Source organism: Chlamydotis macqueenii, chromosome 22 (genome assembly GCF_036417535.1).
Source record: "Chlamydotis macqueenii isolate bChlMac1 chromosome 22, bChlMac1.mat, whole genome shotgun sequence".
In the NCBI taxonomy this organism is placed as follows: domain Eukaryota; kingdom Metazoa; phylum Chordata; class Aves; order Otidiformes; family Otididae; genus Chlamydotis; species Chlamydotis macqueenii.
This window is the reverse complement of record NC_141577.1, coordinates 8,196,696-8,207,882: the sequence shown is the minus strand read 5'-3', so window position 1 is coordinate 8,207,882 and position 11,187 is coordinate 8,196,696. Positions and strand designations below refer to the sequence as shown.

At 57.3% G+C, this 11,187-nt stretch overlaps 2 protein-coding genes, 1 long non-coding RNA gene and 4 other non-coding genes across 8 annotated transcripts; all 7 read right to left on the bottom strand.

The window, feature by feature from the left end:
• Nucleotides 1-573: 573 nt before the first annotated feature.
• Nucleotides 574-1,996, bottom strand: LOC104482737 (ras-related protein Rab-39B). Its single transcript, XM_086765098.1, has 2 exons — nt 1,706-1,996; nt 574-1,075 (listed from the first exon to the last, which is right to left on the bottom strand). The coding sequence occupies exons 1-2, from the start codon at nt 1,918-1,920 to the stop codon at nt 643-645; spliced, it is 648 nt and encodes a 215-aa protein (XP_086621224.1). The 5' UTR covers nt 1,921-1,996; the 3' UTR covers nt 574-642.
• A 414-nt stretch (nt 1,997-2,410) lies between these two features.
• Nucleotides 2,411-3,992, bottom strand: LOC147598122 (ras-related protein Rab-42-like). The gene is made up of 3 exons (XM_086764830.1): nt 3,934-3,992; nt 3,494-3,760; nt 2,411-2,825 (listed from the first exon to the last, which is right to left on the bottom strand). Exons 1-3 carry the CDS (start codon nt 3,990-3,992, stop codon nt 2,411-2,413), a joined length of 741 nt encoding a protein of 246 aa, XP_086620956.1.
• Nucleotides 3,993-4,879: 887 nt separating this feature from the next.
• LOC147598117 (uncharacterized) lies at nt 4,880-7,561 on the bottom strand. 2 transcript variants are annotated; one of them, XR_015260935.1, is made up of 5 exons: nt 7,350-7,561; nt 6,908-6,964; nt 6,135-6,193; nt 5,652-5,756; nt 4,880-5,217 (listed from the first exon to the last, which is right to left on the bottom strand). It is a non-coding gene; the product is annotated as an uncharacterized LOC147598117 (long non-coding RNA). The 2 variants fall into 2 exon arrangements; XR_015260936.1 differs by having other exon boundaries at nt 6,908-6,961.
• On the bottom strand, nt 5,350-5,418 carry LOC147598121 (small nucleolar RNA SNORD99). Its single transcript, XR_015260940.1, has one exon. It is a non-coding gene; the product is annotated as a small nucleolar RNA SNORD99 (small nucleolar RNA).
• LOC147598120 (small nucleolar RNA SNORA61) lies at nt 5,979-6,096 on the bottom strand. Its single transcript, XR_015260943.1, has one exon. It is a non-coding gene; the product is annotated as a small nucleolar RNA SNORA61 (small nucleolar RNA).
• On the bottom strand, nt 6,311-6,441 carry LOC147598119 (small nucleolar RNA SNORA44). Its single transcript, XR_015260942.1, has one exon. It is a non-coding gene; the product is annotated as a small nucleolar RNA SNORA44 (small nucleolar RNA).
• LOC147598118 (small nucleolar RNA SNORA16B/SNORA16A family) lies at nt 7,122-7,264 on the bottom strand. Its single transcript, XR_015260950.1, has one exon. It is a non-coding gene; the product is annotated as a small nucleolar RNA SNORA16B/SNORA16A family (small nucleolar RNA).
• Nucleotides 7,562-11,187: the final 3,626 nt, after the last annotated feature.

Here is an 11,187-nt window from a genome sequence, read left to right as displayed (position 1 = left end):
ACTGCCTTGGCTGAAATAATTTGGAAACCAGCGTGGGCTCTCTCCTCCTCTCGTGTAAGTGCTGGCTAAGGAGACGCCTCGCAGGAGAGGCCAGTCTGAGGGTGCCTGGGGTGGAGGGAAGCTGTTCCCACACCGCAGCCCTGCTTGGCTGCTGCTGGCGGGGACGTGGGGTTGTTCCCAGCTCGGTGTAGCGAGGAGGAGCGGCTGGTCAAAACAGCCCACCCTGCCCTCCCCAGCACGGAGGAGACCCTGCTCCCAGTGAAGGGGTTGGGTAGTAAAAGGGGTTTCAGATCCACGCCAATCTGAGGTGAGACTGGGGGACCAAGAGGAGCTGGGGGGTCGGGAGAACCCATGGTTCCTCTCTAGGGGCTGGGTTCAGGTTTGTATTTGGGTTTGGAGAGAGAATGGGGGCTGGGGGGGTTGACACCTGCCTCTCTGTAGACCCCTGGCCTGTCCTGTCTGGGGACGTTACCCTTCCCCAGGAAAACACGGTCAGGAAGAGACATGAAGAACAGGGGATGTTTAATGCGCTCTCGCTCGCTGCTCCTGCCTGCGCCACAGCTGCTCCATCTCTGTGCGTCGCGGTGAGCAGCGCCCAGTGTGTCCCAGCCTGGCCGAGAGAGGCTGTCGGTGTCCCTGGCTCTAGCACGAGCATCTCTTCCGCTTCTCTTCCTTCTCTGGCGCCTGAGCCTTGAGCGGCACTGGCAGCGGGATGCTGCTCTTCACCCCGTCCCAGGCCTCGGTGGGAGCCAGCCACCCCGTTTGCAGCGCCTGGTAGATGGCCAGCGTCAGCATCTGGAAAGCCTGGACCACGTTGCTGGCGTCCTTGGCCGAGGTCTCGATGTACTGCACCCCCAGCGACGCTGCCAGCTTCTCTGCCTCCCTCCTGCCCACCCGCCGCTGCCCTGCCAGGTCGCTCTTGTGTCCCACCAGCAAGAAGATGATGCGGAAGGGCTGGACCGTGTCTGTCACTTCCTGGTGCCACTGCCGGACGCTCTCGAAGGATGCGCGGTTCGTGAGGTCGAAAAGCAGCATCCCCCCCGCTGAGTTGCGGTAGTAGGAGCGAGTCACCGACCTGGGGCGCAAGGAAAAACAGGGTGAGCAGCCCTCGGGGCTCCCCCCGTGCCGCCTTGGGCAGCATCTCCCCTGGCCATGTCCTGCTCCTGGCACCTGGCGCGTTGCTCCCAAGCTACCATAGAAGCGAGGAGAATCATCCCTTTTCAGGCAGCTCTGTCCCTGCGTGGCCATCAAAGCTTGTCTGTCCCCTGCAGCCATGTCCCCATGAGCTCTCCTGTCCCCAGCAGCTGCATCCCATCCCCAGCAGCCCGGCCGCAGCCCTGGCAGTGTGATGTGAAGGCTCCCTGCAGCCGAGCTGAAAGCCACTTTGCCCAGCTCCCAGCCTCTTCCCCCAGCTGGTGGGGCAGAGAGTTGCGGGGGTGGGGCGGGGGGGGGGGGTCCTGTACCCTCTTTGGAGCTGGAGCGAGGGCTCCTTTCCCTGGGGAACACCCTTGGCTTTGTCTCATCTGGGCCCCTGCAGCCTGCGCAGTGCTGGGCATCATGGTTCCCACCAGCACAGGGACTGGTGGGAGCACAGCCAGGATCCCCCTGCCCCCCCAGGTCAGGACCACAACATCCCACCAGTACCCCAAATCGGGGGGGGCCACACTCAGCTCCATCACCCTCCCCACGCTGTGGCTGGACCCACCTGAACCGCTCCTGCCCGGCCGTATCCCAGAACTGCAGCTTCACCCTCAGCCCCGGCTCCAGCTCCACGAACTGGACATAGAAATCCACCCCCACCGTCTGGTTGACGGCATCCAGGAAGATGCCCTCGGTGTAGCGCCGCAGCAGTGACGACTTTCCCACCGTCGAGTCCCCCAACATGATCACCCGGAACTGGTACTGCCACCACGGCTCCATCGGCACCACCGCCGCCTGCCGGGACCCGCTGGGTGCATGTATGGGCAGGCAGCGCCCAGAGCCTCGGCTCCTCCACCCAAGGAGGCGTTCCCGCCCCACCGTGGTTGCTGGGTGGCCCCTTTTCCTCCCTTTTTGCCTTGGCTCCATCCAGTTGGAAGCACTCCACGGGTGCCTGGGCCCCCTTTTTTCCCAGGGGGTGGCCCTGGGACAGGAGACTTGGCGGGGGGGGTTACTACCCCACTAGTGACTCCTGCCAAAAGCAGAGCATCCTCCATGTCACGGGTTGGGCACAGCAGTGTGGCCCTGCCGGGGGTCCTGCGCTCGGCCCAGCCTTTATTTAGTGTGGAAAAGCCGCAGGTTTATTAAGAACACTCTGGCGGGGGAGCATTAATTTTTTCCAGAGCCCCCAAATCAGGCTTGAAATAACACAAGCCCGGGTGGGGAGAGAAACCCCCACGGGTGGAGGGTCCCGCGTGTCCCCCCATCCCCGTCAGCACTGGCAGCGCTCCCGGGGCTCCCCCTGTGCCGGGGGCTGGCGGCGGCTCTGGCTGGGGATGAGCCTGACGCCCTCGCAGCCCCGGTGAGGGGCGAGGGCCCCCTGACCCAGCGCCTGCTGGATGCTCCCCGCCAGCATCTGGAAGGCCAGCTCCACGTTGAAGTTGCTGCAGGCTGAGGTCTCCACGAAGGCCATGCCCAGCGCGGCGGCCAGGTGCCCGGCCTCCTCCGCCAACACGGCTCGCTCGGCCGCCAGGTCACACTTGTGTCCCACCAGGACGAAGGCAGGGGGCCGGTCCCCAGCAGCTTCGAGGTACCACTGGGGGACACGCTCGAAGGACGCACGGTTGGTGAGGTCGAACACCAGCAGCACCCCCGCTGCACTCCGGTAGAAGGATCTGGTGATGGACCTGGGCACAATGGGGGAGAGGGATTTTGGGGGGCACCCCAGCACTCCCTGCACCCACTTTCCCGGGATGGGGCTCTGGGGACTTTTGGGTCCCAGCTAGAGCCTCGGGAACAGGGAGGTGAACCCGGCCGGGACCATTTGCAGCCTTTTCTGGAGGGCTCCAGAGAAGACCGGCGGGGTTTTACAGAGGTGCGCGGGGCTCCCTCCACCCCCCCCCCGGCCCCCACCTCCCGGGGATGGGATAGCACCCACGAGTGGGTGCTGATGGGGCAGACACAGGGCACCCCCAAACTGACCCTGGGGTCCCAGGGATGGGGGCAGTGTGGGACCCCTGGCTCCAGACGCAGTGCCCAGCTCTCCAGCCCTTCGCACCCCGTTTGCGCCTCTTTCACGCGCCCAGGGGCTGCGGGCTGCAGCCGGATGCAATCGGGAAGGAAACCACCCAGCCCCGGCCCCCCGGCACCGCAGGACCAGCACCCAGCCCTGCTGCCTTGGCTGCCCCCCAAAACCAGCTGAAGGTTTCACGTCCCCTAAAGTGTCACCGTCCCAGTGAGCCACCGCTGCCTGTCCCTGCGCACCCAGACAGGGACTTCATCTGCCCTGGGGTGCGGGGACAAGTGAGCAGGGTGCTGGGGTCCTGCCTGGGGCTGTGTCCCCTCCCCGCCTCACCTGAACCTCTCCTGGCCCGCCGTGTCCCAGAGCTGCAGCTTGGCCTTGCCGGCGGGCGGCAGCGCGACGGTGCGGCTGTAAAACTCCACACCGACGGTGGGGCAGGGGGTGGCCGTCCCCGCGCCCCCCGTGTCCAGACCCTCGGCAAAGCAGCGCAGCAGCGACGACTTCCCCACCGCCGCATCCCCCAGCACGATGACGTGGAACTGGTAGTGTCCCTCGGGGTTGGGGTCCTGGGGGGACTGGTCATGGTCCCCATGCCGGGGGCTGTGCCCATCGAGGCCGGATTCACCGGCCTGGGCTGGCCGGATCCTGACGCGGCCGCGCTTTGCTGTGCTGGCAGGGCCAAGTCTCCACCCTTGTCCTCACCCGGCAGCACCTTCCCTGGGGACAGGGACAGCTCGGGTCTCGCAGTCACCTGGGCAGACAAACAAACCCACCCGGGGAGGAGGGAGAAGCCACCGGCTCCGTCCTTGTCCTCGGGTCCCTGGGACGCCATGTTTGGCGTTGTCACATGCCAGGTCTGTCCCGCTGCCTCGTTTTGGGGACAAAGACAAGGACAGCCAGGCCGCAGATGTATGAACACGCTGCCGTAGAGGAGCTGGTGGCCCCCAGGAAGCCAAAATCCTGGAAGAGCCAAGAGGGACGAGCCCTGTGCCAAAGGGGCTCTTGAGTCCCCAACAGAAGGGAAAAAGGGGCAGAGGCACCAACTCCGCATCCCCAAGGAGAGAGGTGCTCTCTGCAAGCAGCCCACGTCACCCGCAGCCAGCACGGGGACTCTGCCATCGCCCAGCGTGCAGACAGGGAACAGCAGACCCCTCAGGATGGCTCTGGGACTGTTTGCACCCCCAATTCGCTCTGCATCGTGAGAAAGTGGGTGACTCGGGTCACCAGGGCGCCAGCAGAGGATGCTGGCTGCAGCGCGACGCTGCCTCTGCCTGGGTGGGTGCCATCCCACGCGCATCTTGGATTCCCAGCTCCCCCGCTGGAGGGGAAGCACTGGCTTGGGTGTGAGGAGGAAGGAAAAGGGAGACCTGCTCCTGATCCACACAGCTGTGTGCGAAGGGCTTCACACCAGCTCCCTCAGGTAGGGACTCAGTGTTATGAGGAGCAATAACTTACACAGGGAAAAAAAAAAAAAATATAGCCAGGCACAGGGATTTCCAGGAGAAAAGCACATCCCAGTCACGGAGCAGCTGCCCGGAGATGCAGCCCACTGGCACTGCCACAGCAAGACGGACAGAACCACTCCGTGAAGGGTGGCTAAGCTCGGGTGGGAGGAGTTGCTCAGATCTCCCGAGTTCAAGTCTCACTCGGCCCAGGGTAAGGGCAGTCAGGCACCACCCCAGGCCAACGCACCCAAACACGACCACAGGAGACACCGCAGGAGTTTCAAGCGATTACTTTTATTCACCCTCAAAATATTTTACATCCAGATGCTCCGCCAAGCTCCTCTCCTGACAAAGGGACCATTTTTCCACACCGAGTGTTTAAACAGGAGCTGGAGCAGCACCCAGAGCCAGAGATCCCTCTCCCCACGGTGCAGGTGAGTGGAGCACAGCAGGGGTTGTTCCCGCAGGAGCTCATGGCTCAGGAAGAAGCCAGGATCCGGCCACAAAGAGCTCCGGTTTCCGGAGGAGACGGCTGGAAAAGAACGAAGCCTTTCACTGCAGCACCAGAACCCTCAGGGACTGGCTCATCCCAGCTACACACTCCGCTTCCACCTGAAGAGGGGATAAAACACAGTCCAGCCTGAATGAAGAGCCTGAGTCAGCACCGCTTCAGATCTCACCCGCGGTAAGGGATTCCCTGCTGCTCCCTCTCCCCGCACCGCACGGTGATTTCAGCTTGGTCACGCCTGGCCTCAGCCCCATATCCGCAGGACTCATCCAACAGTCTCCAGAGAGGAGTCATCACGGACCAGGCCGCACTCAGAGGGCTGGTGCGGTGCCACCGACCTCGCTGATGCGCTGCCCTAAAGAAAACCGCCTGCCTGATTAAAAACCTGACTGATGAAGCCGATCATTCCCACCTACAAAGCCCGGATTAAGGACTGGCCACTTCAAGCACAGGGACAGTCAGCTTGAGCTGGCCTTTGTTGTTCCAGACTGGTGAGATCGCACTCAATCATCTGGAATTACCCACGAAGGACACTCACATGCTCCACGTCGCAGCCTCCCCGTGATTCACGTCCTAAGGAAAGCAAACTGAATCCCTTCACCGGGGACGGGGGCTCGGCCTTTTTTCACTAAGCGAGTAATTCCTGAAAAAAACAGAGCCACAGGTAAGTATCTGAAGCAGATGGGTCGCTGTACGCTAGGAAGCAACACATCAAACCCAGAGCAAGCAAACCCCAGCCTGCAGGTCTCCACGGCTCCTCTGCCCTCTCTGCCCAACAGTTATCCCTTCTCTTGCCCAGGGGGTTTCCCTCCCACCCCAAACTTCCCGAAGGAGCAAGGCCAGCACAGACTGTCTTCCAACTGGCCCCTCTCAGAGCAGGACTGCCCCAGCAAAGAGGCCGAGACCAGTTTGAATTTTGTTTTTCCTCCTTTTTCGACCACAAGATCGGTACGCAGATCTGATGGGAAAGGGATCTGGAGGGACAGGCTACAGAGCGCCAAGAAGGGCGTTACGTCCTCACCTCGGGTCTATCCGGCAGGCACGCCATCGGCTGAGCGAGCTCTGAAACACCAGACAACCCTGGAAAACATCACAAACACCCCCAACGTCAGCAGCAGACTGCAGACTCACGAGTACGCATCACCCACACACCCCCAACCAGCACCCTTGCAAGAAGAAACACCCCAGTTCCTGAAAATCTATAGGAGGGGCGAGTGACAGCAACAGGCAGAAGAGGCCCAGCAGTCAAAGACCTTCCCGTTGCTCTTGCATGCTGTTGGAGACCTGTGGCTACTGGAGGGAGCCACAGCTCTTGGATAAACATGCAGAGACACCACTGAGCTCGCCTGGCGAAGCCTGCTACAGCTCCAGATGAATCATCTTCCTCACCCAAAACAGCAAAGACATATTCTGGGATGTCTTTGGCCACTTCCAGGACTGGGTAGCAGAGTGACCTGCTGGCTTTGGATCAGATCCGATTCCCAGTTCTGCCACTAGCCAGGCCCAGTGATGCTGGAGAGGGAAAGTTCCCTTATCCCACCCATGATCTCAACAGAGCAAGAAATTAAGGCGAGTCTGCACTTCCTAACACCCTTGTCTGCAGGGCCTAACACCAAGCATGAGCCCTGCAGAGGATCCGCAGCGCTGCAAACAAACCGTGCCTGCATTATCCGCTAACAGAGGGTGAGCAAACACTGCTGCTTGCCACTCCGGCCAAGGGAGGCCATGAAAGCCACCAAATCCACTCTGCATAAGAGCCCGGAGCACACACCTCAGCTGCCCAGCACCACTGACCTGAGGCTGTCACCAGCAATCCCACGCGCTGGGATCACCTTCCATGCCAGGATGCTGCTGGGGAAGAATACAGTTTTGAGCTTCAAGCAGATGACAGAAAGCCGGGATACCCACCACCTCCCACCTCCTCGTGCACAATTCAGACCCCAGGAAGCAGGCACTTGGGGTGGGTGCTCTGTTCTGGCGACAGCACCCACACCCTGCCCCTCCCGGGCCATGTATTTTCCTGAAATGTTGCCAGACAGTTACGGAGGCTCAAACTGAGGGCGACCGTCAAGGAAAAAGTCTCACTCTCGGCTCCTTTTTGACTGCATCTGCCACACCACCGAGACAGACACAGCTTCGATAGGGCCGGGCAGGCCCGCAGGGCTCCTCCGCCCAGCAGCCGCCTCTCCCAGGCTGGGTTCTTTAGCTCAGCCCGCTGCGGAGGCCGCTCACTCACCCACGGCGGCCCCGCCATCTTCCCCGCACACCAGGCCCGGCCTGGAAGGAAGGGAGCAAAGCCTCTCCACAGCCCGCCGCAGCGCCCCGAAACGCCGCCGCCCAGCCGCGCAGCCCGCAGATGTGGCGGGATCGAGCAAACGGAGAGCCCCGGGGGAAGGCGGATGGCGGTGGATTGTCCCCGCGCCGCAGCCCTCCAACACCGCCGCTGCCGCCATTACAGAGAAAGGCAGAGACACCCCCGCAGTGGCCTTTTATAGGGCGGCAGCGCGGGCGCCGATTGGTTGTTAGGGCCTTCCCGCAGAGCCTTCTGGGAGGTGTAGTTCCCGCCGCCTACAGCCCCCCAATCCTTCCATTCCACCTCCCATGCCACCCTACCCCACCCCGTGCCACCCCACTCCCCAAACGCGACCCCCTCCTCCGACAGCAGCAGGGGAGGCAGGGGAAATCCCACCCCCAAGCAGCAAGACCACGATTGGCAACCCCCCCCCCACTCCCAACTTGAACTGGGGGTGAGTGGCACTCCCCCACCTCACCTACACGAGTCTCCAGTCAAGCTGCACCCCAGCGGTTGCTCTTCAAAAAGCTGAAGGCAGCAACCACGTTTTTCCTACTTCTTTTTCTCTTTTGGAAGGTGGGAGGGGAACGCCCCACCCTCAGGGAAGGGAAGGAAAGTTTCTTGGAAACAAAAGTCAATCTGCCAAAACAATACCTCCAACAGGTTCCTGGCTGGTGATGCATAATCAGTGGATTTAAAACAAGAACATCTGCCAACCAGTTGGAAGGGACTGCTGAAATTTCTGCAGGTACTGATGCTGAAGCCACAGCCACCATGAGAAATCGAGTTGAAAAGCCCCAGACTGCCTCCTGCCCTTGAGCCCTGGAGAAAGCACAAAAAGGATACGGGAGAATAATAGTTTTTAATTTCTTCTGAGCAAAATTCACAGGGTTCGGGAATTGCCCTTTCAAGCTAGTAACTCCACCACAAACGTGCCAGATTACCAACAAAATAAGCCCAGCACCTATTTAAAGTAGAAGTCAGGCTGGAAATGAGCCTCAAACCTTGCACGACCAAGCTCTTCTAAAAACAGCCCTTGCCAAAGCCGGCAGCGACAGGTTACAGGCATCCAGTCCCATCCTCCACCTCCTCCACAGATCTTGCAGTTGCTCTGCCAAATCACGAGGCATTCCCTGGGCAGTCTGAACGCTCCTTGGCACAGCAACTCAAAATGAACCTAGCAACCTCCCTGTTAAATCCTAGGGCAGGATCGAAACTGGGAGCTCAATGTAGCAAAAAAAAACCCACCTCAAAAATTCTGACAACCTTGGTAAACATCCTGTGTTCAGGAAGAAAGCTAAATGGGGAGAATCTGCAAAGAGCAATACCAAAAACCAATGGATGCTCAGTAGACCTCAGCCCATCGTGAGAAGATGGATGGAGAGAAGATAGAGCAGAGAAACTCCTGCTGCATGTCTTCAGTACTCAACCACATAGTCAGTGAAGTCCTGATGAAACCACCCAGCATGGCCGGGAACCTCACATCAGTCTCTTCCGCAGCACAGAAAGGGGAGCCAAACACTGGTAGAGGCTGCAATTCAGGGAGCCAATGCTAGAAGAAGTTGCAATTCCCACTGCCGGACAGGTGGGAGCAGACAACCCACAGGAAAACGCTCTGAAAAACCAACAGTAAGGAAAAACAAGCATGAATTGGTGATGGAGGTGGGTTGCTGTGCCTGAGGCTCCTCAGGGGTCCTGCTTGCTGAGAGGACAAGACAAAGCCTGGCCACATGCAGGTCAATCTATATTGCCTTACCTGTGTTACCTACCCTTGCTTTGACCCTGGAAATCTTATAGCAGAAGCAGCATGATACAATCCAAGAAAAACAGCAGTACTCCCAAAACTCTTCTTACAAAACAGACTGCACTTGGTAAAACCATTTTGACTGGGAACAACAGCTACGAAAGAAAAGTGTAGTAACCTTAAAAAAAAACGAGATACCCTCTGAAGAAATGCTCTAGCCAGGCAGAAGGATAAAGCGAGCTTTGTCAGAATGACATTTTCTGAACTAGCTGTATCGATTTCTAAAAGTAGCTATTGCATTTAAAATTCATACCCTATCCTTCCATAGAATTGATTTAATGTCTAAGCAAATCCCAAGTCAAATCCCGAAACTGGTGTATCCAGTATGCTTTACAAGATGCACTGGGAGATAGCAAGGCTGGAAGGTAAAAATTCCTCTCAGATCTTGTTCAGCAGAGGCTGGGGATTAGCAAGCGAGTAATGAGAATTTGAGTACGCAAAGATCAGAGTCAAACATCTCTGTTCCTTAAAAGGGATTCCAAGAGACATCTAAGGGTGTTCAGTGCTTCTTGGTGTGTGGGATATGAATCTGTCTCCTGAAACCAGTCCAAGCAACAGGAATTTTCTCTAGTTAGACACACATGGAAAACATAATCACCAGCCCCGTTAGACCCCTTGACCCACACACGGGTCTGTGCTGGTACAGACCCACATCTGCTAAAGAAGTGGTTTCAGACTCCTCATCCCATTGGAAGCTGGTCGGAATTTCTCATAGGCCATCTTGCTTACTGTCAAGCTTTTAATTAAACAGATGCTAATAACAACAGGGCACCCCGCAGCCTTGCAGCTTACGCTTTGGAAATCACTTCACGCCCAACAGGAGTAACGCCCACGTCTTTCCAGCTCTGCAGTTGGTGAAATATTTTTCACTCTCCAGAACTCAAACCACAATCCCAGAGTCCCTGCAATTTAGAGTAATCTAAATCGGATCATCACATCTTCAACAACTAACATAAGAATAGTAAGAATGTTTGAGTGGGTTTTGTAACTGCTAGTAAACATCGCATGCTGAAAGGCAGAACACTTCATAATCTCAACTGCAGATTTTGATGCCATTTTCAAGAATTACATAATCCCAGTGAGCTGTGATATCACCTGCCTTGGATTTCTTGCCTTTAGCACATAAAGACAAAAGCAGAATTTACCTTACTACACGGAGTCCTTGTCTTTCATCTTGTGTTACACTAAATGGTCATTAATCAGAGCTTTTCCTGTAGCCATCCATGAGAAACAAAATCCCACACTGTTTAACTTGGATTCCAAAACACAAACCCTAAAAATCCAGGTGACCGGCTGTTTTGTAGTTCCACATAAAAGTCTCCCTTGTGCTGCAGATGCTGCAATAATGGCCAGGAGCTGAAAATGAACATTAAGATGAATAAGCAATACTCAGGAAAAAAACGCACAGAGATTAACAGCTCAGCAGAACATTGGCTGAGATTCTCACAACCAACCCCAAAAGGCTGGCTCACACATCAGGGGAACGTGGCCCAAAGCCTCACGCCAACCTCTCTCCTAAAAGGAAATGCAAGAGCTATTTTAAGCTCTGCAGCACCAGTAAACAGGCTTCAGTGGGTAATCTCTGCTGGCCTCTGCACTCCCAAATTGTAACAGAACAGCCTAGAAAGTGTTTAACAGCAGAACATAAAGAAAATCTTCTTTACATCACCTCTGAAATGCCATTCTATTGAACAGGCATCGTCTGAGTGTTCAGCACCGCTGACCGGCTACGTCAGAAGGGAAAAGCTCTGCTCTCCTCCACCTCTCTGCTGCCTCTGAAACACTACCAGCACACACAGTGAACGTTCTTCGCCGTAAATTCAGAGTAACGGAAGGTTAGGATGCTGTTAACAGCCCACAGCACAGTCAGATGCACAGCAGGAGGAAAAAATTCACAGCAGATGAGAATGCAGGGGTTCAGTAGTCATCTAGTTCCACTTGCTCAGAAATACGCTAAATCCAGTGTATGTCACCATC